General features: G+C 62.9%; 2 protein-coding genes across 7 annotated transcripts; both read right to left on the minus strand.

Annotated features, from left to right (window-relative positions):
* Positions 1-3,369: 3,369 nt before the first annotated feature.
* Positions 3,370-13,745, minus strand: NKPD1 (NTPase KAP family P-loop domain containing 1). 6 transcript variants are annotated; one of them, XM_021094534.2, is made up of 5 exons: positions 13,610-13,745; positions 10,410-10,525; positions 9,180-9,629; positions 6,626-6,757; positions 3,370-5,318 (listed from the first exon to the last, which is right to left on the minus strand). In XM_021094534.2, the coding sequence occupies exons 2-5, from the start codon at positions 10,507-10,509 to the stop codon at positions 3,496-3,498; spliced, it is 2,505 nt and encodes an 834-aa protein (XP_020950193.2). In that variant the 5' UTR covers positions 10,510-10,525; positions 13,610-13,745; the 3' UTR covers positions 3,370-3,495. The 6 variants fall into 6 exon arrangements, with proteins under 6 accessions (XP_020950193.2, XP_084817290.1, XP_084817289.1 ...); XM_084961164.1 differs by having other exon boundaries at positions 10,410-10,522; positions 13,610-13,727; XM_084961163.1 differs by lacking the exon at positions 13,610-13,745 and adding an exon at positions 11,314-11,384.
* Positions 13,746-14,238: 493 nt separating this feature from the next.
* TRAPPC6A (trafficking protein particle complex subunit 6A) lies at positions 14,239-24,782 on the minus strand. Its single transcript, XM_021094535.2, has 6 exons — positions 24,680-24,782; positions 16,453-16,520; positions 16,172-16,289; positions 15,492-15,575; positions 15,273-15,366; positions 14,239-14,519 (listed from the first exon to the last, which is right to left on the minus strand). Exons 1-6 carry the CDS (start codon positions 24,761-24,763, stop codon positions 14,488-14,490), a joined length of 480 nt encoding a protein of 159 aa, XP_020950194.2. The 5' UTR covers positions 24,764-24,782; the 3' UTR covers positions 14,239-14,487.
* Between the last annotated feature and the right edge of the window lie 273 nt (positions 24,783-25,055).

The following is a 25,055-nucleotide window of genomic DNA, read 5'->3' on the forward strand; positions in this document are numbered from 1 at the left end:
GGTGGAGAGCGCCCTGCCCCCTGGGGCCTGGCGGGTCGCCGGCAGCTTCTGGGGTGTGGCTGGAGGGCTGTTGGGCACTTCTGGGAAATCTGAGCTTTGCCCTTCAGAGGAAGAGAGAACCACTTAAGGGGAAAGGCCTTGGCACACACTTCTCCTTCCCTGAGTGGGAGGCCAGCTCCAGGAGGGGAGGGATGCGGTCGAAGGTTACGAGACTCACAGTGCCGCTGACGGAGACCCCTTCAGTTCCTGCACGAACCCGGGAATTTCCTGCCCACGCTGCCCGGCGGCTGGAATGAACACCTCTCCATCTGGCCCCGTCTCTGCTCTTCAGTCACTTCCGTCTCAAGTGTCCTAACCACAGCTACGGGTAGGGCGCCCATCTGGGTGGGGGACTCGGGGGAGCCATGCACATCGGGCACTGGCCTGTGGCTCCCACCCTGCTGGGGAGATGCCTGCGCCATGGCCAGTTCCCGAACCACGGACAGCGCTGTCCTCCAGCTGGTACAGCTCTGGCCGGTGTGAGGTGGCGCTGGGACCAGCCCCGCCAGGCTGCCCTCCCTCAGCCTCCTTCTCAGAGAGACTGGGGGGTGTGAGCTTGGCTTCAGATGCTGAGAGACCCCTGTTCTCTGCGGGTGGGGTGTGTCGGTACAGTTCCTTCAAACTCTCAGTAGGTCTTGAGCCAGATTTAGCTGTTGCCCAGGACTCAACCCCCGTGGGGGTTTTGGCCCTTAGAGCAGTGCTGGGAGCTCTGCGCTCCCTCTACCTCCAGGCTGGCGATCCAGGGCTGGTGGCAGGAGGGGCGCCTCTCCCTCCTGTGGCGCCCGGGGGGCTCTTCTCCCCAGCCCTGTCCCTGCTCTTCCTTGCACCGTGTTTAGCCTGTGGTGGGGAGTTCGGCCTTCCCGACTGTTCCTTAGGGTTGAATTGTGCCCCCACCCCCCCAACACGCAAAGCTATGAGTCCTAACCCCCCAGCTACCTCAGAAGGGGGCCTTCTTTGGCAACAGGGTCCTTATCGGGGTAATCAGGGAAAACGAGGTCAATGGGAGGACCCTGATCCCACGTGAAAGGGGGACGGACATGCTCTGGGGGAAGCCGTGAGGACACTTCATGCACATGGGTGTTCAGGGTGACAGGCAGCTCTTCTCACTAGGTGACTCCGGAGCCCAGGCCCCACGCCCTCTGGTGGCTCTGCCGTCCCCCAGGCCTCGAGACCCTGCTGCTCCGGCAGGCGAGTGGGGAGCAGAGTGGAGAGGGTAAACCTGCCTCTTGTGGCCACGGCGGGGGAGGGACAGGGTTCGCCTGCGCTCCCTTCCCCATGCAGGCTCCCAACAAAAGCCCCGCTGTAGGGACCGCCAAGGCTGGTGGGCAGGGAGCCATCTCGCCATACCCAGCCGCTCTGACACCCTGGTGCTTTGGTTTTGTTTTCTTTTTTGGCCGCCCTGCAGCATACGAAATCCCCAGGCCAGGGATCAGATCTGAGCCACAGTTGCAACCCACACTGGACCTACGCCAGATCCTTAACCCGCTCTGCCAGGCCGCAGCGTCCCAGTGCTGTAGATCCTGTTGTGCCACAGCAGGAACTTTTTTAAAGTCTCCCAAAGCTCTAGCTTTGGCAGGCACATGGTCAGAGTCTAAGATAAATTGGGCAACAGTTTGACCACTGATCAGTTGGACCGCGTAATGGAGCAGCATCCTCCTGGGGCTTGCGGGGCTTGGGGTGGGGGTCCTCAGTCTTGCTTTGACGTCACCGGAATCTATAGGCCAGTCCTGCCTCCCGGGCACCCCGCTCCTGGGGCCAGTTTGTTTCCACCTGGACTCTGGGTGGTAAGAAACAAGCCCAGATTTCCCATCATGGCTCAGCAGTTAACGAACACAACTAGCATCCATGAGGATAAGGTTAGATCCCTGGCTTCGCTCAGTGGGTAAAGGATCCGGCATTGCCGTGAGCTATGGTGTAGGTCGCAGACGTGGCTTGGATCTGGCGTGGCTGTGGCTGTGGCGTAGGCCGGCAGCTGTAGCTCTGATTCGACCCCTAGCCTGGGAACCTCTGTATGCCGGGAGTGCAGCCCTAAAAAGACAAAAGAACAATAAAAAAGAAACAGAAGCCCAAGTCATACTGGCTTGGGAGCAAAAGGGAAGGGGTGTGTGTTGGCTCCAGTAGACCGTCTGCAGAGACACCCATCTAACAGTGCCACAAGGACCTGTGCGTGTCTCTCTCAGTGGTGGCCTCGTTCTTGGGCAGGCCTTCCCCCTGCTTTTGGAAAACATGTCCCAACAGGTCAGGACTGTCAGCGCTTCTGTCCCGGCAGCTCCTCTAACCAGAACGGGCTGGTTCTCTGTCCTGTGTCCACTTTTGGCCCGGGAGGTTGGCATATTCTGCCCAGCCTTGGAGCTAAGGCATGAGCCCAGTACCGCCCCCAGGCTGCATGTCCCCTCAGCTCTCGGTCCTGGCTCAGAAGTCACACTCTAGACCTCTGGTCACACCGGGTATGCTAAATGTTGGTCCCCCCGCCGCCGCTGGACTGGGCTGGGCTCGCAGGCCAGAGAGGGTGGCCGTCTGCCCAGAGGAGGGGGCAGGTCTCTGTCGCACTGGTGGAAGGGGGAGTGATGACAGTAGAGTCCAGCCCTAGGAAACCCCCCACCACGGCCTAGCTCTGGCGCCCATCAGCGTGTCCTACATGTGCCCCATCTCTGTTCCTCAGCTTCCCTGTCCTCATCAAGGGCTCATCAGGTGGCCCTGGAGTGACCCCCTGGACAGACAGTTACTTGTCGGGGGGAGGTGGCGCTACCCGCCTCAGCTGACCGAGGTGCCAGGGAGTCCTAACCCATTATACCAGGGGAGGGGCCACCCCCGAGAGTGGAGCAGCCTGCTGAGGTCACCAGGGACATCGCCCTCGGAAATGCCAGCACCTGCCCTGCCCACAGAGGGGCAAGCTAGGGTGTGGGGACAAGGACCTGGATCCCCTGAGGCCTGGGCGCTCTCACTGCCTGAGTCAACCGGCACATCCGTCTGGCTTTCATCTCATCTCCCCTGCCTCCGCGGCCTCGCCCACCGCCCCCGCAGCCCCTTCTGCTGCCAAGATGCCAGCCAGGAGGCTGCCAGTCTCCCGGGTATGAAGTGGGCTTGGCAGGACAGGGCAGGCCCGGTCCCCAGCCCTCGCTGAGCCTGGGAGACTGGGGCACCAAGACCAATCCGAGGCTTTCACATCTTCATTTATTGCGCTTGAACCCCACATTTCTCATGGGTCCTTCTGCCCCGGCTCAGACGCTGGCACTGACCTACTTCCCCACTCCCGATGGCTACTGCCAATATCTCTCTCTGGCTCACGGATTTGTCTGGAGAATGTGGCCACCGCAGGCCTCATTGCGGACACTGGATCCTGGGCCTCGGGCCAGTCAGGCCCCCTGCACCCTCATGGGGGGCAGACGGGTGTTGCCCCTTGCTGCGCCTTCCGTTCAAGCCCACCTGGGCTGCATTTCCCCCAGTGAAGGGCGCTCAGGCCGTGGGTCTGGGCTTGCCCGCGTGTGCCCTGTCCCGGGGGTCGTGGGCTTCCCTGGCCCGCACAGGGGAGTGCCCGGCCCCGGGGGCGGGGTTGGCTCCGTTGGCTGCATGGGGGGCGTCGCGGGCCGGGGACTTGGGCGGGCTGGGCGGCTTGAGGGCGCTGACGGCCCGGATGAGGCCCATGCGGCGGCGGATGGAGTGGTCCAGGTTGACGGTGCAGCGCAGCAGGCTCTGCGCCTCGGCCACGGTGAAGGGGAAGTCGGTGCCCAGGAAGCGCTCGAAAAGCTCGGGGTCGCCGTCCAGGTCGAGCACGTTCTGCAGTGCCTTGGTCATGGTGTGCAGCTCGCGGCTGTTGTCGCAGAACACGTCCCAGAGGCGCGCGCGGGCCTCGGGCGCGCCCCCGGCCTGCTGCCGGTCCTCCAGGCACTGCAGCACCCAGCTGAGGCGGCACGGCCACTGGTTGGCGAGCACGACCCAAGCTACGGCCTGGCGCGGCGACGGCCCCCCGGAGTCTCCCTGCTGCTGCTGCTGCAGCAGGCGCACGGTGATGGGCACGGTGTTGACGATGCGCCGCATGGACACCACGTTGTCGGGCACGTACTCGTAGAGGCAGTCGCGCTCGTCGTGCAGGCAGAAGAGCGCCTCCTGGATGCAGCGCGCAGCCTCGGCGTCGATGAGGCTGTGCGCGCGCTGGGCCCCGGGCTGAGTCTCCACCGCCAGGAGTTCGGCGCCCTCGCCGCCCCGGCCCCGGCCCCGGCCCCGGCACCGGCCCCCGCCCCCGCCCCGGCCCGGCGGCCGCGGCTTGCGCGTCATCTCGCGGTAGAGCAGGTCGTCGCGGCTCTGCACCGCGTCGTGCAGGAACTGCAGTTTGGTGCGGCGGCCCATGATAGGCACGGAGAAGGGCAGCGTGACAGTGCGGTTGAGGAAGAGGTAGCCGTTGTCGGCCGTGCCCTTCATGGAGCCGGCGCTCTCGAGGCACGCGGCCAGGATGCTGGGGTCCACCACCAGGATGAAGATGAAGGGTGCGTGGCTGTCCGATAGCAGCGTGTTGATGGCGTTGAGCACGCCCACCACGCGCTCCGGGTAGCACGTGTCCAGCCCGGTGACCTCGAGCACAACACGCAGCCGGCGCCGCTGGTAGATCTCCAGGAAGCACAGGAAGTCGGTGAGCAGCTCCACCTCCTTCTTCACCTCGCACATGAAGCCCAGCTGGTTGCCGAACTTCTCGCGAGACACCAGCCGCTCGATCTTCTTGCGCTGACTCACGAACAGGTGCTTGCCCACCGAGTACACGGCCATGAGCAGCCCCGAGCCCGACAGCGTGGTGGCCGCGCTGCCGAACACCCGGAGCAGGCTGCCGTTGGCGCCCCCGTGGCCCGACGCACGGGCGCCCACCGACAGGTAGAGCAGGCCCACGCCCAGGCCCAGCGCCGCCAGCAGCGCCAGCAACGCCAGCAACACGCGGCGCCGGCAGTGCCATTCGCGCTGGCAGAAGTCCGGCGTCGTGGCCGGCTTGTTGCCCAGCACGGAGTACACGCTGAAGGGCAGCGCGCCGTAGTGCTGGCGGATGCCCTCGCACAGCGTGGTCACCAGGCCGGCCCACAGCTTGTCGGTGCCCGCGTACTGCCAGGCGCTGAAGCGGATGAAGAGGAACTTGACGTTCTTGCGCCGCAGGTGCACCTCGGTGATGACCGGCTGCAGGAAAACCAGGTACCACAGCAGCTGCGGGAAGCCCCAGCCGCGCACGGGCCGCGGCCGCCACTGCACGCGCTGCAGCTCCTCGGCCTCGCGCTGGGTCGCCTCCTGCTGCATCAGCGCTGCGGGGGATAAGGGCGCGGGGCACCGCGTGAGCCGCAAGACCCGGCTCACGCCGGGAGGGGGGCCTGGAGGGTCAACGGAGAACTGGGGCCTGTCGCAAAAAGCTGAGAAGGTGCCGAAGTGCGGGAAGGCGTGGTCTGGGGCCAGGCTTGAGCAGGCAAGCGTCTGAGGAGGGCAGAAATGGAGCCCACAGAGGAGAGAGGATGGGTAGGGGCAGGGAGGGGTCTAAGGAATGAAAGAATGAATGCCAGTGCTGAGGAAGACAAATGCTGGGTGGCATCGGTACACCCTCGATCCAATTTTTCCTGGGTTACTGCTCCTCCTCCAGCTCTCAGCTCAGCCGTCTCCTCCTCCAGGAAGCCTTCCCTGACCCCCCAAGCTGGGTCAGGTGACCCTGGGCTCCCCCACCCCAGCCCTGCCCACTCTGGGTCATCCCGGTCTGGGGACAGGTCTGTCTCCCTTGCTGGTCTGTGAGCCCAGGAAGGGCAGGGCCCCGGATGTTTGGTCACCCTGTGTTCCCTGGATGCCGAGGAGGTGCTGGGGGAATGTTTGGGAGGATGGATCATGAGAGGTCGGGGCAGGATCTGCCTGCTGTGAGGCGAGTGAGTGAACCAGAGGGCATGAGTCGGAGTCACCCGATGCAGAACCGAAGCTGCCCACGACTGTTTTGTTTTGCCTCCGAGCCGAATCTTTCCTCCTCCCAGGACCCTGTTGGCTGCTCTGTGACAGCACGGGGGCAGGACGTGTGCTTGCTCAGTAGATGCTCACTAGGGCTGGGCCCATGGAGGCAAGAGTCACCACGGGCCTCTCTGGCCGTGACCGGGGCTGGGGTCTGAGCTCTGGCAGGGTTTGAACCAGGGCCGAGCTGCCGCCAAACTGGCCCAGTTTCAGCTGCGGTCTTGAGCTAGGAGCATCTGGTGGGAGTCTTGAGGGCACCAGGCCCTGGGCTGAGAAGAGATGGGTCGAAGGAGCACAGAGGCCAGGAAGGACACGGCAGGAGCCTGCGGCCTCAGGGAGGAGGCTGGACTTTCCCCCTCGGGTGCTGGGGAGCTCTGGAAGGCCTTGGAGCAGGGGAAGGACAGGGCTAGCTGCGTATTTTAGAAAGATTCCCTGCTAGGGATATAGAGGGGGGGGAGGAGGTGGAGTAGAGGCGTGGGGAGGGGCCTGGTTAAGGCCTACTTCTGGGCACCTGGACTGGGGCGGATCAGCCTCGGGGGCAAGCGGGTCTGGGGAAGCCTGGGGCAGGGCAGGGGCCAGAGGCTCCGTTTCCCTTCGGCCCTCATTCCCCAAGCACACAGATCTTCACCTGTGATCTTGTCCAGCATCATGTGTAGGCGGCAGCCAAAGGGGGCGTAGAAACCCACGGTCACAGGGACAGGCACGTGGCAGAGGGTCTTGGCCAGGCAGCTGCAGTACACATCATCCTCTGTCAGGATATCTGGGGGCCGGGGTTGGTGAGGGGGGGAGCTGAGTCAGCGAGGCTGCCCGGGCACCACCCTCCTCCCCTCCGCCCTCCCCCGTGCCCACCCCCAGCCCCTGCCTGCACCGGCAGCCCCCTCCCTGACTCCCAGCTGTGACTCAGGTTAAACACACCCCCCCCCCCCCCCCCCGGCCAGAGGTCTCTGTGGCTGCAGGCAGCCCCCTCCTCCAGGGCCCGATGTGCCCCTGCCCCGGGCCCCAGCTCCACCAGACCAAGCCTGGGAGGCTAGATGCCCCCTGGCCCTGGCCCAGGGGTGTGCGGGCACCTGGCTGCCCTGGCCCCAGGCTCATGGTTCCCATGGGGAAAAAATCCCATGGGCTTTTCTTGAGACGCCACGCCCTCAAATACTTAAGACACCCCATTTCCACACTGCAAAGTTCCTTCCTGCTGGCTAGCCTGGTTCAAGCACGGACAGGCTCCGACCCCCAGAGGCTCCTCGGCTGGCTTCCTGTTCAGCGCTTACCCTGGTCCCTCTCCTTCTCCGTGAGCCCCTGCCCCCAGGCAGACACGTCTTCTGGTCTTGGCCCCACCACCTTTTCCCGCATGACCCGGGCAGAGCAATGCCCCTAGGAGGCTCAGTCCCTTCCTCTGGAAAGTGGGGCGCAGAGATGCCAGGGAGTGTGGGTGCCAAAGGGCAGGCCCTCTGTCAATGTTGTGATCTGGAGTGGCCCTTGAAGGCTCAGGATCAAGTATAAATCCGGGTCCTAGGACTTGGTGTGCAAGCGCTCCAGCGTCCACTCCGCAGAGGGCGCCCACTGAGCACTACTCCTTAGACCCGCAGCTGGGGCACCGGAAAGGCAGCGCTTGGTAGTGGGGGCGCGGAGCCAGCCTCCTGGGGCACGGTGAGGATGACACGCCCGATTTCATGGAAGCCTTGTGGGCTGCAGCATCTGTCCCTCGCCAGGGGCCTGGCCTGGAGGCACAACTGGGAGGCCGAGGTGGCAGGTGGTGGCCAGGGAGGATCTGAGCCTGCTCTGCCTGATCGTTGGCTGACCTTACCCCATGGAGCGTCTGTGTCCCCGTATGTGAAATGAGGCCCAGAGGCTCTTGTGCTGAGGTTGTGCCTGACCTGGAGCTGAGTCCCCGCTTAGCTGTTGCTCTACCTTTTTTTTTTCTTTCTTTCTTTCTTTTTTTTTTTTTTTTTTAGGGCCGTACCCTCAGCATATGGAGGTTCCCAGGCTAGGGGTCGGATCAGAGCTCTAGCTGCTGGCCTACACCACAGCCACAGCAACGCAGGATCTGAGCTGCGTCTGAGACCTGCACCACAGCTCATGGCAACTCCGGATCCTTAACCCACTGGGCAAGGCCAAGGATCGAACCCGTAACCTCATGGTTCCTTGTCGGATTCCTTGCCATTGCGCCATGACCAGAACTCCTGTTGCTCTAATTTCAAACCAGACCTAGAAACCAGCACGTGTCCCCAAGTCCTCTGCCACCTCCCTGGTCAGGCTGCCAGCACCTCTGGCCTGGACTTCTGCTTCCCACCCTGCCTCCTACAGTCAGATCCTGAGTCATCTTGTCCCTCGTGGCTCCCACCTCCCCAGGGGGGAGACGGTCAGGCCCTCACCTTGGCCATGAGGCTCCCGGGATCTGGCTGCCCTCTGCCCTCTTGGACCCTGTCTGACCCTCTCCTCCTCCCTTCCGCGGCTCCAGCCACCCAGACCTCCTTGCTGTCCCTTGAACAGGCCACCTCGGAGTCTTTGCCTTTGCTGATCCTGCTGCCCCGTACTTGAGAGCACAGCCTCATCTTTGCTCACATGTCGCCTGATGGCCCTGTTTCCTTTGCAACCCCCGATGCGCCCTGCTTGATTCTTTGCCAGCCCCATCATCACCTGGGGGCACACTGTTGAACCTGATTTATCGAGTTCCCTGTATCCCCGCCCTCACAGCCAATAGAATGTGAGCTCTGTGAGTGCAGCGGTCTCTACCTGCCCCGCTCGCTGTGGCACCCCCAGAACAGAGCCGGCCCTGCACTGCATCCGGTACCGAGTCACAGAATGAATGAGGGGGCGCGCATGTGCTCCCTCCATCCCCCAGCCCCTCCCTCTCGCTGCACCTGCTCCCTTGACCTGTCTCCCCCACGCCAGAGCTGGCCAGCAAGCCGGTGCTCATCAGCCCCCTGCCCCGGAGGTGGGGGCCAGGAAGAGAGAAGGCAGAGCGAGGGTGTCAGCAGAGGGAGAGAAGTGGGCCAGCCTGGGACAGAGGCACCTCGGACAGGCCTGGCCTGGAAGCCTTGGATCGTGACAGGTGAAGCCGAGGTGGCTGCCCTGAGGCCCAAGGTCAGGGACCAGGGTGAGGGGTGAGGAGGGCAGGCCCCAGGCCCAGGCAGGAAGCGAGGCGGCAGGAACAGAGCCCTGGGAAGGGAAGGCTGGGTGAGCACCGGAGTTGTAGGAGGTGAAGGAGCCGCAGGCTGAAGGGGTGGGCAGGGGCCGGGCTTCCGTGGGCCTGCTGGGCTCCAGGAGGATGCCGACTGCGGAGGGCAGGGCTGGGTTGCTTCTGGCCATGGCGGGTGCTGCTGTGGGTGAGGTGGTGGGTGCGGGGGGCGGCTGGAGGGCGCTGGCCAGTTGCCTGGGGGCAGTGGTGGCTGGAGATGGCCCCCTCTGTGCTCCCAGAGTAGGGCAGAGCCGCTGCCGCAGGGGTCTGGGAGGTGGGGGCTGGGGCTGCTGCTGCTGCTGTTGCTGCAGGATGGGGGCCTGGGGGCCCCGGCGACAGACACCGCCACCCCCTTGGTGGCCGTGGTAGGCCAGCTGCCAGCACACCTGGGGGGACGGCCGACAGGGCCTGTGGGCTTGAGGTGCCGCTGGGTCATGGCACCACTGGCGACAGCATCCTGGAAGGAAGGAAGTAGGGGGTGACCGGGCCTGGGTCCCTGACCCCGGAGGGGCCCTGGCAGGAACCAGGTCGGGTGTTGAGGTGGAGGTTGGGAGAAGCCAGAGAAAATGAGGAGGGGGTGTGGGCCAGGCCGTGCCCTGTGCTCTCCCAGGGGAGGGGCTGGGGGGTGACGCTGCGGAGTCCCTGCTACCCTAAATTCCTCAGTCCCTGGGGTGTCTCCTGGTGGGGGAGGGGGACTGAGAAGAAGCCACTGGGAGCTGAACTGGTTGGCCCAGAGGAGGCTGAAGGGATGGGAGGGGAAAGGGGGCAGGGTGGCGACTGGGGAGAGGGGTGAGCCTCGCACCTCGGCTCAGACCAGGCTGGTGGAAAGCGGGGCTGCCCTGGGAGGTGCAGGCCCCAAGGAGGCTGGATCAGCCCTAATGGGAGGTAACTGTCCCATCGCCACCCCCAAGCAGGAGCACCTGCGGTCACCAGGTCACCACGGCAGGCTGGATGCCGCCTGGTCCATCCACACTCAGTGTGGGGTCGGGGCTGGCTCTCCTACCCCCCACCGTGCTGCTTCCCCGCCCCCCAGGCCTGGCGATTTGGGGAGGGAATTCTTCCCACGCTAGGGAAGGGGCAGGCCAGGTGGGCCTCCCCTGCAGGCACCCCCAGCCTGGGCTCCCACATTCGCTCAGGGTCCCTTATGCAGATGGCTCTCTAGTAAGCGCTGGGAGCTTCTCTCTCCGGCTTGCCCATCCACGACAGGTCTTTCTTCTCCCCCACACTGCACCCCTACCTTTTTGGTGCCCCAACTCTGGGTCCAAGAAATAGGCCTCGGCAGGGGTCCGGAGGGGCAGGGCGCCCTTGGAGAAGTGGACGGTGCAGTGCTTGTGCATGGTGGCCGGGGGCCTGCTTGGAGAGGGGGAAGAGGGAGAGGCCGGGCTCAGCACCCAGCCCCTTGGATACCAGCGGTAAGATCCCACCCAGGGGACGGCTCCCAGGGCCCTGGGATGGATGAGACCCCACCCCCAATTTTAGGGTCCTGGGTCACCCACGTAGGGCAGAGGTGCCCTTCAGAGTAACAGTGAGAGGGCAGGACAGGGAGGGATGGCCCGAGGCAGGAGCACAGGGAACGGTTAGGGGGTGTTAGGGGGTAATTTGGGGTGGGTGAGATTTCCAAGGGTTGGGTGTTTGGGAGCTTTTGGGAGTTTCAGAGAGGACAGCGGGGTGCCGAGTGGACGTGGGCTGGGAGCCGAGGAAAGTCAGAGGGGCACTGGGCTCTGGGGGTGCGCACTGCTGAGGGAGGTGAGAGATGAAGGCTGGTGCCTTTTGAAGGAACTTGAAACCCGTGCGGTGAGAGGTGGGGGTCAGTGAGCCACCGAGCTGCTGAAATTTCAGGGCTGGGACCCTGGGGACCGTGAGTGGTTGGAGGGTGGGGGACTCGAGGGGAACAGGTGAAGTCAGCATGGTCCAATCTGGGGAGAGGCTCACAAACTGGGGATAAGCTGGGGTGCACTGGGTTTCAAATGTGAAGAGCCCAGAGCAGAAGGGGGGGAAGGATGCTGTTTGGAGGCAGGGACGGGGGAAGCCGAGGGCCAGAGGAATTGGGGGTGGGAATGGAGTCGGGGTCAGAGAGGGTTGGGGGCCAGGGGTGTGGCCCCTGCCCGCTGCCCATCCCCCTAGCCTGGGGTCCCCTGTACCTGATAGCAGCCTTGCCGCCCCAGCTCCCTGCCCCGCTGCCGCCGCCGCTGACCTGCTGTGCCAGCCCCACCGCCAGGCAGCGTCAGCACAGGCCCAACTGCTGAGAGGCCCTGGATCTGGGAGCCCAGCCACCCGACCGGTTTGCCCGCCTTGTCCCCGCCCCTTCCCCAGGATGCCCGCCCTGTCCTGTGCGCTCTGCTCTCAAGGACCGGGGGGGGGGGGCTTCCCTGCTCGGTACCCCAGGTAAGGGACCAAGACGGCACACCTCGGTGCTGCCTGGGGCAGGACCCGCCGGAGGGCCTACAGGGCCTACAGGGCCTGGGCACTTGTGCCCTGGGAGGGAAGGAAGCCGGGACGGAGCCTCAGGGAGTCCGGGCCCGCAGAGGATGCAATCCCATGTTCAGAGGCCAGTTCCTCCAGGGCCCAGCTGTGTGACCTTGGGCAGGTGACTTCACCTCTCTGAGCCTCGGCTTCCTCATTGCTGAGTGGGCCGGTGGCCGTGGCCGCCTCTCGTGGTTGTCAGGAGGAGTCCACGGAGCCCAGGGCCCGGCACACAGCAACACCGGCAGCTCACGCTCGCCGGGCACCAACCAGCCCATTTACCAGCTGCTCCAAATGCTTCGCATAAAATGCTGACGACGTGTGCACGTACCAGGCTCACCAGAAGCCACACGTAGCATACATGCTTTTCTACCATAACCCCTTCCTCTTGCCCCTGCCCCAGTGGGGCGGGAGTGATGGGGACACAGAGGCCTGGACCCACGGAGTCCTTGCCCCCGGTCTCAGGGAGGCAGAGCCGGGCACTGCGGGCAGTGGTTCAGGGTTTCAGCTGCACGCACACTGGGCTCTGCTCCCTCCTGCTGGGTAGGTGGAGGCGCCTTGCACACATTCCAGTTGAGGCAGGAGCGGGGTGGGGCTGGCAGGAGGCGCCTTAGATACCATGCCCCCCGCCCCCCCAGAGTCCTGTCTCCCTGCGGTCGCTGCTGGCAGGAGGCCCCCAGAGGTGGAGGAGACACCCACAAAACAGCGCCCGGAAGAGGGAAGAGGGAACTGACCGGCCTGCAGGGCTCCCCTGAGAGCAGACACGGCCCCTCCCTCCCCGGGGCGACTCTCCTGCCTCCAGGCCTTCAAGCAGCTTCTTCCTCTCTGTCCTCCACCAATTCAGGACTCTGCCCCCTTCCAGTGCCCCAGCCCCATCAGGGGGGCCCAGCAGGTGTCTGAGAGGGGGGAATCTCCCTCCCTGGGCTGCTTTTTTTTTTGTCTTTTTGTCTTTTCAGGGCCGCACCTGAGGCATACGGAGGCTCCCACGCTAGGAGTCCAATCAGAGCTACAGCTGCCGGCCTACACCACAGCCATAGCAACACTGGATCTGAGCCGCTTCTGTGACCTACACCACAGCCCCTGGCAACACCGGACCTTAACCCACTGAGTGAGGCCAGGGATCGAACCCTCATCCTCATGGTTCTTAGGTGGATTCGTTTCCACTGCCCCTCAACGGGAACTCCTCCCTGGGTTTCTTGAAGGCAGGACTGAGCCAGTCCCCCAATCTCCTGGGCCCCCCCCCCCCGCCACAGGACAGTTTAGCTGCAGGCTCTGTGCTGGACAGTGCCAGCACCCAGCCGAGGGACCCAGAGGGACCCAGAGGGACCCAAGAGGAAGACTGGCGGGAGGTAAACTCCTAAACCCAGTGGCGCGGCAGGACGAGGCTGCCGAGAGGCCCACCCAGGGGTGCGGGCACTGGACCAGAGTAACCGCTCCAGGGACAGGGTGCTCAGCAGGGGCCAGGTGGCTGCTGGACACGAAAGAAGGAGCAGGAGTTTGGGGAGTGGGCCAGGGGTGGGGCAGCCCAGGAAGGGAACAGCATGTGCAAAGGCGTGGAGACAGGCCAGGGGCTGTGGTGCTCAGCTGTGTGCGCCAGAGAAGGGCTGGCTGGGGTGTCTGTGCTGGTCCCTGTGGAGGCAGGGGAACCTCCCGCCCCTGCTGGGGGTGTTTTGTTGTCACTGTTGTTTGGTAGGGTTTTTTTTTTTGGCTGCCGCAGGGTATACGGAGTTCCCGGGCTAGGGATCAGATCTGCTGCAGCCACAACCTAAGCCACAGCTGTGGCAACGCCAGATCCCGAAGCCACGGTGCCGGGCCAGGGATTGAACCTGTGCCCCAGAGCGCCCAAGACCCCACCAATCCTGCTGCGCCACAGTGGGAGCTCCTGCTGGGGGTGTTTTAAGCTAGGAGACCCTCCTTCCTCCCATTGGGGTTTACCCCAGCCTGGGTTTTCAGCTCTGAGACAGGGGTACTTACCCACATCAGGCAGCAGGTGGCAGAGCCCGGCACAGTCCAGCTCTAGGAGGGCCCCAGATGCTATGAATGTGAACAGGGAGGTGGGGGCCGGGGATGGGCGAGCGCGCAGAGGCTGAGCTCCTCAGGGACCCGTCACCCAGGCCGCTGTTCTGGGTATGATGCTGTGTCTGCCAGGCACGTGAAGTGTGTATTGGAGCATGTGTGTGTTGGGGAGTTGGGGGGGGGGCTGAGAGTGACGCACCCCGCTTCCATCCATCCTCGGTCCTGGCAGCCCCTAGCCCAGCCCAGCCCTGCGAGCGCTCCGGGGGCCCCTGGCCCTGCACCCAGGGAGAGGTCCCTTCCGTGGCCCCTGCTGGGCAGAGAGCAGCCCTGGACTTGTTGATGCTGGAGAGGCTGTCGGCGCCAGGGGCCGCCCTCCCCTGCCAGGTGTGCGGGGCCGGAGGCGGCAAGCCTCAGGGCTGGGGCAGAGGCTGGGGCGCAGGGGGACCCAGGAGGGGAGGAAATGAGGGCTGGGGAGCCACACGGGGTGCTCTGCCTCCCCCACAGTACCTGTGACACGGTCGCTTTGCCAATGCCCTCCCCGCCCCCACTGGCACTGAGCATGACCCCCCCATCTTCCATGAATCTAGTTCCACGTACAGAATCTTTATTGGGACGTGTCTGATGCGGGCAGCCCTCCACACCTGCCCCCACTGTGACGGGGACCCTCTTGCCTTGGGATGCCCCACCTCCCTGCAACACCCGTTTGTTCAGCACCTGTGATGCCCTGAAGCGGTGGGACCCCCATCTCCCCAGCACCGGCCCTCTGGCCCTCACCACAGGCATCGGCCGGGGTCCGGGTGGGGTGAGGCTCAGCGGGGTGTGGGGCCTGGGGCTCCTCAGGCTTTCTGGATCACCACCTGGAACTTACCTGGAAGAGAAGATCTGGCTTTAGCGTGAGGCTGGAGTCGGAGGGGCCGGGCAGCACCCGAGCAGCTCAGAGGTGCTCAGCCCTGCTCTGCACCCACAGCCTGTTTCCTCGCTGGTCTAAGGGGGTGATGCTCCCTCCCACCTGGCCTGCATCCCAGGGCTGTGTGGGTGACTGGGGGCACCAAGGCCAAGCATGTAGGTCGCCAGGGTGGGGCCTGGCACAGGCGTCCATGGCATGTATTGCTCAGACCTGGCCCACTCAGGCCCTAGGTCCCCCGCGATGAGTGTACCTGGGGACCAGCAGAGGGAAAGAGGGGGCTGGAGAGTCAGCTGCAGGCCGCCTCTGGCTAAGGATGGGGCCTCGGCTTGTCTGACAGAGGGCCCTGTGGGGGCCCCGGGGGCTGCCCCGTCACATGGGCCACAGGTTCCGGGCGCCTGGCTGCCTCTGGAGTCCGTTATCACAGTGCCAACCAGGGTGACCTCCGTCATGTCACCTGGGTTCCCGTGCTGGGAAGAACGTTCCAAACCACTAACAGGTTTTCGTTGACAGTTCTCTCCTCCGGGCTGGGGGACGGCGGGGGCAGGGGCGTGGATGGGCGGCACCAGCTGTGTGGCCTGGGCTTGTGACTCACCCTCTCTGGGCCGAAGACTCCCCGCTGTGAAATGGGGCTGGGTGGCCCGGCCCCAGGAGTAGGGGGCCCCTGGCCACACTCAAGGGTTGGGAACCCCCACCCCACCCCCCCCTACAACTCACAGGCAGGCAGGGCTGCCACGGAGGCGGTCACCAGGCTCTTGATGCCCAGGGTGCTGAGGGTGCCACGGAGGAGGCCGCAGGTGAAGGCCAGGAACTGGGGGCAAGGGGACACAGGTCACCAAGGGAAGAGAGGGCAGGCCAGCAGCCAGGCCACGGGGGGCCACTGCGGGGAGAGGCTGCCCGGGGCTGGGGCCCTGGCACCCACCCCCACACCTGTACCTTAGGTGCCTCCTCTAGGTACTGCAGGCCTGAGGCCATCCGGACAAGGAGGGGGAAGCTGTTGTCCTGTAGCACGTAGGTCCCCTGGGGACGGAGAAGGAGCCCGTGAGGGCTGGGGTGGCGCCTGTGCCTTTGGTGGGGGGAGAGGAAGCAAGGGCCCAGTGCCCCAGCCCTGCTGCACTGAGGTCTGGAAGGACCCTTCCCTCAAAGCCACTGCAGTCCCGGCCTGTCCTTTAAAGCGGCACAAGGACCTTTCCAGCCGGGCCCAGTGTCCGCCCCCGCTGGTCGTGCTACTTCCCGGGTGGGTGGCTGCAGCCCAGGCCCGGGGAGCGGCCAGCTCAGCTGGGGAACGGGCACAGGCACGGCGTGGGCGCCTAATGGGAGCTCAGACCAGATCGAGACAAGCTGTGTCAGGCCGAGGCTGTCAGGCCGAGGCCGGATGCCGCAAGCCCCAGGGGGTCTCATCCTGGGAGCCTGGAAATAGCTGCCACGCCCACCACAGCCTCCTGCCTTCCCTCGGAGGGAGTACTGTGCAGAGGTGCCCAGGGGGCGGTGGCTGCCGTGGGAAACCCAGGCGCCTGCCTCCCAGCCTGGGCAGGTCCGGGGCGGGGGGGTTGCCGCCGCTTCCCCTCATGGGGGTCCCCGCCCCGCTCTTCTGGGCTCCATCCCCTGGCTGTCACCTGGTGGTTGGTGCGGAGGCTGTCTATCTGCTTTTGGAACACGGCCACCCACAGGTCTTTGCACAGGAACTTGAGGACATCCAGCTCCTCCCTGAAGGCCAGCGTCTCCCGGGGCAACCTGGGGGGTGGCAGCAGACACAGTGGGCCGGGGCTGGGTTGGGGGGCCCCGGGTGAGGAAGAGGGAGAGAGCCAGGCTTGTTCCTGTGCGGAGCAACGCACTCTGCCCGCCCGCCAGGTGCGCCCAGGAAGGGGCCCAACCTCAGGCCCTAACCACCTCTCACCTCTCGCCCAGGGCCTGGCCCACGCGGAAGCCCATGCCCTCCAGGACCGACAGGCTCATCTTCTGTCCCTAGAAGGTGGAGGAAGAGAGGCTCAGGGGCCCTCGGCCACCTCCAACCGGGAGCCACCCGGTGTAGCAGAGGCCAGGGGACCCGCTATCCCCGCCAGGGCAGGGGTGGGGAGGGTCTTCCTGCAGGGCCCGCCGGACAGGCTGGCTTTGTCCTTCCACCCCATGACTCCTCAACTCCCTCACACACCTCCACGGCCCCCACCAGCCCTCAGGACCCGCTCCCCCTCGATCCAGGAGAAATGCGGTCTGCTCTGGTTCAGCTGCGGCCCTGAGGACACCCAACGCTTCCTGTTTGCACTTGCAGTGTCCACCCTTACAACCCGTCTGGGGGAGCACTGTGATGGTCCCGGAAGCCCAAGGTGACTTGCCCAGGGGCTCACATGGGACCTGGCCAGCAGGAAGCTGTGAAAGTCAGTTGTGATCATCAAGCCTTAAAATATTCTGGGAGGGGAGTTCCCATCGTGGCGCAGTGGTTAACGAATCCGAATAGGAACCATAAGGTTGTGGGTTCAATCCCTGGCCTCGCTCAGTGGGTTAAGGATCTGGCATTGCTGTGAGCTATGGTGTAGGTTGCAGACACGGCTCGGATGCCCGCGTTGCTGTGACTGTGGTGTAGGCCGGCAGCTGTAGCTCTAATTAGACCCCTAGTCCGGGAACCTCCATATGCCGAGGTGCAGCCCTAAAAAGACAAAAAAAAAAAAAAAAAAAAGAAAAAAAAAATTCTGGAAGGGACATGCAGGGGCTCAGTGGAGGGGAGTGCTCCCTTGGTTGCTCGGGAAGGCAGTGGTGGTCAAGTGGCCTTCTGGAGGGCAGGCCAGGTCCCCACGGTGGAGAGGCTGCAGCACAGGGACAGGGGCAGCGGGAGGGCTGCACTTGGTGTCTGCACATGCCCGGGCGCGCGGATGGCATAGCTGGAGGAGGAGTGACCTGTTTTCAATCTGTGTGACCTGGAGAGAGCCGACGGAGGGGGGCCTGCACCAGGGACATCAGAAATACCAGGACAGCCTGTGGTGGCCAGTACGGGGCCTGGCCCACTGGAGGTGCACAAGAGACAGATGCTGAACGGACAGTGAGTGTACGCTGTGCCAGGCGCCTGGTACAAATCCCCTTGTTTAATTTTAACAACCCCGGGAGTTCCCATCGTGGCTCAGTGGTTAACGAATCCGACTAGGAACCATGAGGTTTGAGGTTTGATCCCTGGCCTTGCTCAGTGGCTTAAGGATCCGGCGTTGCCCTGAGCTGTGGTGTAGGTTGGAGACGCAGCTCGGATCCACGTTGCTGTGGCTCTGGCGTAGGCCGGGACCCCTTATCCTGGGAACCTCCATATGCCTTGCGGGCAGCCCAAGAAATGGCAAAAAGACAGGAAAAAAAAAAAAAAAACCCACAAACTTTAACAACCCTGTAAGGTAGGCTGTATTTCACACCTGGAGACCAGGGTGCAGAGGGGTTAGGTAAAACCTCCCAGAGGGGAGTTCCTGTTGTGGCTCAGCGGGTTAAGAACCCAGCTAGTATCTATGAGGATGTGGGTTCGATCCCTGGCCTCACTCAATAGGTTAAGGATCCTGCATTGCCAGAGCTGTGGTGTAGGTCGTAGAAGCAGCTCAGATCCCACGTTGCTGTGGCTACAGCTCTGATTTGATCCCTAGCCTGGGAACCTCCATGTGCTGCAGGCCCTAAAAAGAAAAAAACAAAACCAAAAAAATCCTGAGCGTGGGTGGCAGAGGGGTGAGCATCCAGGGTGACCCCCATGGCTCTCTGTCCTCATGAGGTGGCGGGAGCTGAGGCCTGCCTGGGGGTGTGCTGGGAGCAGGGAAGCCTGAGCAGAGGTGGCCTGCCTTTCAGAGCAAGGGGTCCCTCTCTGCAGTTAGGCTGCGCGACACTCAGGCCCTGGCCCACCATTCCGTGCTCCTCCTGCAGGAACCGGGCCTGGGGGAGGACAGTTTCCTGCTGGATGACACTGGCTCTCCGGTTCCCGCAGGCACAGCAGGGCCGCCTCTCAGGGAGGGCCAGTGACTAATGAGTGATGTGTGGGAGCTGAGCCCGGGGCGCGAGATGCAAAGGGGGCCACGGGCCTGGCGGCTGGGTTCGGGGTCAGGAGTCAGATCAGCCCCCCACCCGTGCGAGCTGCGGGACTGGGGCAGAGTCCCGCCTGTGCCTCAGGTGCCTCGCGTGTAAAATGAGGACCGTTAAGGGAGTTGGTGAATACAAGCCAGGCGCACCGGGCTGGGCCCAGGAAGCATTACCATCATTGTCACCGGCTCTGCATCTGTCAGCTTTGCATGAGGAGGCCTTGGCTGATGGGGGAAGCAGCTCTGGGCTGGAAGGGAAACCCCACAAAGGAGGACTCGGTCCTGTGGGCTGACGGAGCCCAGCACCCGGAGTGCTGCCCAGCCCTCGGCCAGCCTTCTCTGCCCTTGCTGTGTTGCCTTCCTCCTAGGGGGCAGCTCCTGGCGGGCCAGGCTCTGCCGGAGAGTGCATCTGTGTCCGGAGGGTTTCCCAGGGGACAGGGGGGACCCCGAGACCCCCCATTCATGGCCTCCAGGAGCTTGCCTAACCGTGCCTAGTGGGGGTGACAGGTGCCCCGGGGATGGCAACCTCGGGGGAGGGCTGAGGGCGCCCCCCCAGGTGTGCAGGAGAGGGGCTAGGGAAAGCCTGAGAACGTGGCTTAGGCCCTGAGGTGGGGTCGTGGTGGGGAGGGGGCCCCAGAGAGCAGGCTGAAGAGGATGCCTTTTCCCCGTGTGACGACAAGTGCTGCCCAAAGGTTCCTGATGTGCAGCGCGGTTGAGGAAACACACAGTCCCTGTCCCGGTGGGGCTGGCGTTGCGGGGGAGAGGCTGGGGGGTGGGGGGAACGGGTGGTGCCCCTGCTGATTTCGTGGCCATCTCGGGTGGCTGCCAAGAAGGATGGAGGCTGTGCAGCCAGGGCGCACGCCTCTGAGGAAGCAGGTAGAGTTAAGCCAGGAGGGGCTGGGGAGGGAAGGTACCCCGGGCCAGTGCCAGAGAGCCAGCAGGGTCCTCAGCCCGGCCAGGGGGCTGGGGCGGGGGGGCTTCCCTCGGGTGAGCTTTACACTGCCCGAGTCTGAATTCTGGCCCTGGTGCCGGCTGGACACACGACCCTGGAGCAAGCAACCTAGTGGTCCTGCGCCTCCACGTCCCCGGCGCTGGAGGCCGCTGCGGCTGTGTCGCTCTGCAGTGCTGTTGCTGGTGGCCCTACAGTCCCCAGCCCTCAGCAGGGGCCAGCTAAGTATCTGCTGAATGGCAAAGACTTGGGACGGCTGGGAGATGGGGATGAGGCGAGCAGGAAGGAGGAGGGGCGGCAGGGAGGGAAGGGCAGGGGGTGACAGGGTGACAGGGCAGAGGGTGGAGGAGGAAGGCGGCAGAAGCCACTTCCCGGGACTTGGCAGCATTCACACCCTGGTCCTTGCGAATCTCTCTCCAGATGCTAGGGGTTCATCCTTCTACGGAGGGTGAGGCAGGGCTCTCCCATCCATCTGTGCCTCCGGAGCCTGGAGCCTGGCCCAGAGCCGGTGTGTTTCTAGTCTCCCCACGCCTGCCTTGGCCCCACTGGGAGGAAACGGGATCATAGGAGAAACAGGGAGGGGGACCCCCTGGGGGAAGGCTCATCGGCGTGGGCACGAAGGGTACCCACTCAGGAGCACCGGCGCCCGAGGGAAGGGATGCTGGGACAGGACGAGTTCTCGGAAATGAAAAACGTGGGAGCCAAAAGAAACGTTTGTTCACAAGGGAGCCGAGAAAAAGACAGGTCTGGAAGGTGGATTAAACCCCACAGATTGTTGAGGGAAAAAACCACAAATTAGAAAAAACAATGAGAAAAGGCTGACACCTGGACGAGATCCCGAATGTCTGGAATTCTACGCGCCCAGGACGGGAAGCTGGATGCGACGCAGGAGGCAAAGGAGCGCAGCTAAAGGCTGGCTCAGGTGTTCAGGCTGAAGGGCCGCAGAGCTCCCATGGGGATGAGCGGAAAACGAGCAGAGCCAACCGTGCCCCCTTCCCGTCCTGGCCTGCAGTGCCCGGCCTGCCTTGCCCCCCACGGTTTGTGCGGTTCGGCCCCCACCTGCGGAGCCACTCTGTGCCAGGCCTGGGGCGGGGAGGGTGGTTTGTGCAGACACTAGGAAGGAGCAGCCCTGGTTCCTGCCTTAACCTGCCCTCATGAAAACACAGGGAGGAGGGAATACTTCCTGCTTCCCCCGAGGTGCGAGACTCAAGAGAAGTGTGTTGAGTGACTGAGTGAGAGGGGAAAAGCCAGCACCCCCCACCTCGTCACCCTGGCCTCTCTCCCCACCATCCACCCAAACGATGCCAAACTCCGCCTTCTCCCCGGACCCTCTCAGAGCTCGCCCTGTCCCTCCTCCCCCGACCCCTGTATCTGTCCCCAGCCTCTGCTCCAGGCTCCGGGCTCCAGCGGCAGCGGCGGCGGCGCTTGTTCCCACCCAGTCTCCATCCACTTCTCACCCACGTGGCTAGGGAGGTCTTTCTAAAGAGTAAACCTGAACCTGGCTCACTTCAGTTTAAACCTTCTACGGGTCCCTTGGCTCTCAGGACAGAGCCCCAGTTCCCGCACGGAGACCCCACCAGTGGCTCCGCAGCCTCAGAGGCACTTGCCCCCGTCCTGTCCTCTCTGCCAGGAACCAGTTGGCTTCCCAGGTTCTTGCCGGAGGACAAGGGCCGTATCTGATGGCTGCTACACCCACCGCAGGCCCTCCTGGGACAAAGGGCTGGCCTGGGCGCTCGCTGGACGTGGCAGCACGGCTGCTCCTGGGCCAACAGCCAGTGGATGACAGCTCATTAGGCACACAGAGGAGTTCACTCCTTTGCCCACAGGCTCCCCTTATCTTCGAAGGTGCTGAGGTGGAGAAACCACAGCTTCCTCCTCCTCCTGGAACTTCTCCTGCTTTGATAACAAAGGCCCTTTGAACTCCCGGTTCCTCCAGCCAGGCTTCCCTACAACCTGTAACCGTCCAGAGGTAACCAGGCAGGACCGGGCAATCAGAAAGCCCTAAAGGAGGACTGTGGCTCCTGGGCGCCTGAGCTTGTGGGGACAGCGTCGAGCCAGCACCCCCCCCAACCCCCTGGGCCCTGTCCTCAAGGAGCTCTGGGGCTGGTGGGAGGGGCAGGCCTGACGCCACCGAGGAGCTCCGGAGCAGCTCCGGAGCGGATGCCCGAGTCCTGATTCTGTCTCTGCTGGGGGACTGGGTGGCGTGGGAAAGCCCGCCTTCCTCTGTAAAATGGGATGATAATGTCCACATCAGAGGGCTGTTCTGAGGATGAAATCAGATAAAATGCTGGGCTGGAGACACGATCAGTGTCCAAGAAACAGGAGGCCTGCTGGTGGTTCAGACAGAATGCTTGCTGGACTAGGCCGGGGGCAGGGGCAGGGGCAGGGGCAGCAGAGAAGAGACTGTGGGAAAACAGCAGCTTCCCACGATGTGCCTCTGAGAGATGGGGCTCCCTGGCTTGAGGGAACCTGGGGAGACGGCGACAGTCATCACTCTGGCTACGTGCAGGGACCACCCAGAAGCCGGAAGGCCCAATGCCCAGCATAACCCCCCCGCCCCCGGCCAGGCCAGCTCCATGGGAATCTCTGGCGTGGGACCCTGGCACGGGGGGACTGCCAGGCTGAGGGTCCCAGGCACACTCGTGCTCTGAAAACCCTGTGCTGCGCAAACCTCAGTAGCCGCGTGTTCCCCATTCCTGCTTGGGCACAGAAACCCATGACACTCCTCCCGGAGGAAGATGTGCTAAGACAAGCGAGAGTTTATAGCCCAGGCTCTGGAAGTGGGAGGTCTGGTTACATTCCTGACTCTGCAACTTGACAGTGAGGACTCCATCCATCAATGCCTCCATCTCCTCATCTACAAAGCGAGGAGGATGGCGCTGACCTCTGTGGGTTGTTGGGAGGATCGAATGAAATCCGGGAGTGTGAGGCCCAGGAGGGCAGGTGGTGGGGCTATTACCAGTCACAGTACTGAATAAATCCCCGTCCCTGCCACCCTCCTCCAGGGCACAGGGGCTGTGCGCCCTTCCTCCCCACATCCACACTGAGGACCTGCTGCCTGCCACATGGCCTGCAGCCTGGCAGAGGAGGCAGCTGAGAATCAAAGGACTGTGCGGAGACATCATTCAGCTCCCTATTCAATGCGATATGGGGAGGGGGCTGTGCGAACAGAACAAGGATACCTACTTCCACGGGGCGGGGGGGGGGGGGCCCTCAGGGAAGGCTTTCCTGGGGGAGGGGCATTTGAGCCAAGACCAGGAGGATTTAGAGGTGTCAGGGCAGTGACGAGGTGACAGGTGGAATACGCTGGGAGATGAGGGAGGAGACTGGTGTGGGGCAGGGAGGGGACAGATGGAGACATTTAGACAGCAGAACAGGCCGGGCTTGGCAGATGGTTGGAGGCAAGGGAGTAGAAGCAGAGGTTGGGGACTCCTGGATTTCGGGTTTGAAAGCTGGGACGGATGGGGTGCTGAGACCCTGCACCCTCCCCCCAGCCCCCAGGCCAGTCACTCCCCCTCCTCTGCTTTATCTTTTTCACAGCATTTTCCTCAATGTGCAAAATCTGTTCACTTACTTGTCTCCCTCACTACAGTGTAAGCTCCAGGAGGGCAAGGGTTTTGCACAATTTGCTGAGTAATCCCCAGAGCCTAGGGCAGGGTCTGGCACCTTGCAGGTTTTACAGTTCATTGAATGAATGAACTCAAAAAAAAACCCTGTTGAGATGATAACAAGCAGCACCCTTGTTAGGGCTCCCGAATGGGGAAGAAGACCTAGGCCAATAAAAGTGTCTTGCATGTACATGATGAGATCATAAAAGGAATAATAATGAAAAAAGTGGGCACAGCCCCCGCACTTACTAAGTTCCTGCTCTCTCCCTCACCCTTTCTTCTTGGAAACATTTTATAATTGAGGGTTGATGTTGCACTTAGTGCTTTAAAGTCAGAGCATTTATTTATTTATTGTTTATGGCCACACGAGCAGCATGCGGAAGTTTTGCATGCGGAAGTTTTGGGGCCAAGAGTTGAATCCTAGCCCCTGGATCCTTTTATCCCTACTGTGTGTGGCTGGGAATCAAACCCCCACCTCCACCCTGACAGGATTCTTAGTCCAAGGGACCATGGCAGGAACTCCGTGAGCGTTTATTTTTTATAAGGATCAACTTCCAAATTGCCAAGCAATTTTTTTTGTCTTTTTGCCATTTCTTGGGCTGCTCCCGTGGCATATGAAGGTTCCCAGGATAGGGGTCTAATCGGAGCTGCAGCCACCAGCCTATGCCAGAGCCACAGTAATGCGGGCCCGGGCCCGGGCCCGCGTCTGTGCCCTACACCACAGCTCATGGCAACGCCGGATCGTTAACCCGCTGAGCAAGGGCAGGGATGGAACCCACAACCTCATGGTTCCTAGTCGGATTCGTTAACCACTGCGCCACGACGGGAACTCCTGCCAAGCACGCTTCTTACCCTAAGCTTTGAGGAAGACTTCCTGCCCCCTTCCAAATGCCCTTCCCCCTTCTATTCCTCAGAAAAGGCCTTCCTCCACCATCCACCATCCATCCCTTTTCTTTCCTCGATTCTACTTAACTTTTCCTTACAGCACTTCTCACTAGCTGGTGGCATGGTCTACTTTTATTTATTGTTTGACTTCTCTATTAAAGAGTAAACTTCGCGAGGACAGGAAAATAGTCCTTGGAATACAGCAGGCGTTCAGTAAGTTTGTCGAATGAATGAATGCCTCACTTTGGGTCTTGGGTGCTGTTATGATCCCATTTTACAAGTCAGGGAATGAGGCACAGAGAAATCGAATAATCGGCTTTCACAGCCAGCGTGAGGGACGCAGGCAGTAAGTCCTCAGTATATAGCTAGTAATCATACTTATTCTAATTACTATCCGCTTACTTTGTGCCAGGCTTTGAGCTTAGGGCTTTACTCCGAGCTGTCTCGTTCAGTTCTAGCAGTAACCCGCGAGGCTGGCCCTGCTGCGACCCCCGCTTTGCAGAGGAGGAAGCCGTCGCCCGAGGTCACCTAAGCGAGGCAGGTGCGGGCAGGAGTTCGACCTGCGCCGCCCGCGGCCTCGATCTGGCCTTCCTGCCTCGGCCCGTGCCTCTTTTCCCCTTCTCCCCACCCCCAGGGCCCGGCGCTCACCCCGGGGCTGGGGTCTGGGTCGTGCGCCCACAGCTCTGCTACCATCTCGGTGTGCAGAAACTCGAACAGTGCCGCGTCCGCCATGTGCCGGCCTCTAGAGCCTAAGGACCGCCCAGCGCCTCGTGCTCTCATTGGCCCAGCTGGGGAAGCCCCGCCTCCTGTGTCTGAGCGCGAGCCCGCCTACTCTCGCTTCCATTGGTATTTCAGACTAGCCCCGCCTTCCTTCCCTGGGCTCTCGTGGTGCGCGCGTGAACCTGGGAGACTAGGGGGAGGGCTTGCTTTTCCTACATTGGCCGCACGTGACAGGCATCTCCGCCCTTCCCTCCGTCTCTTCCCTGTTTCTGGGCCCTCGAGCATTTCCATTGGCCGAGTCACT

The sequence above is a fragment of the Sus scrofa genome, chromosome 6 (assembly GCF_054392235.1).
Source record: "Sus scrofa isolate SSC_HxYL_T2T_F1_AM1 chromosome 6, Sscrofa_HxYL_maternal_Yorkshire_Landrace_v2.0, whole genome shotgun sequence".
Taxonomy (NCBI): Eukaryota; Metazoa; Chordata; class Mammalia; order Artiodactyla; family Suidae; genus Sus; species Sus scrofa.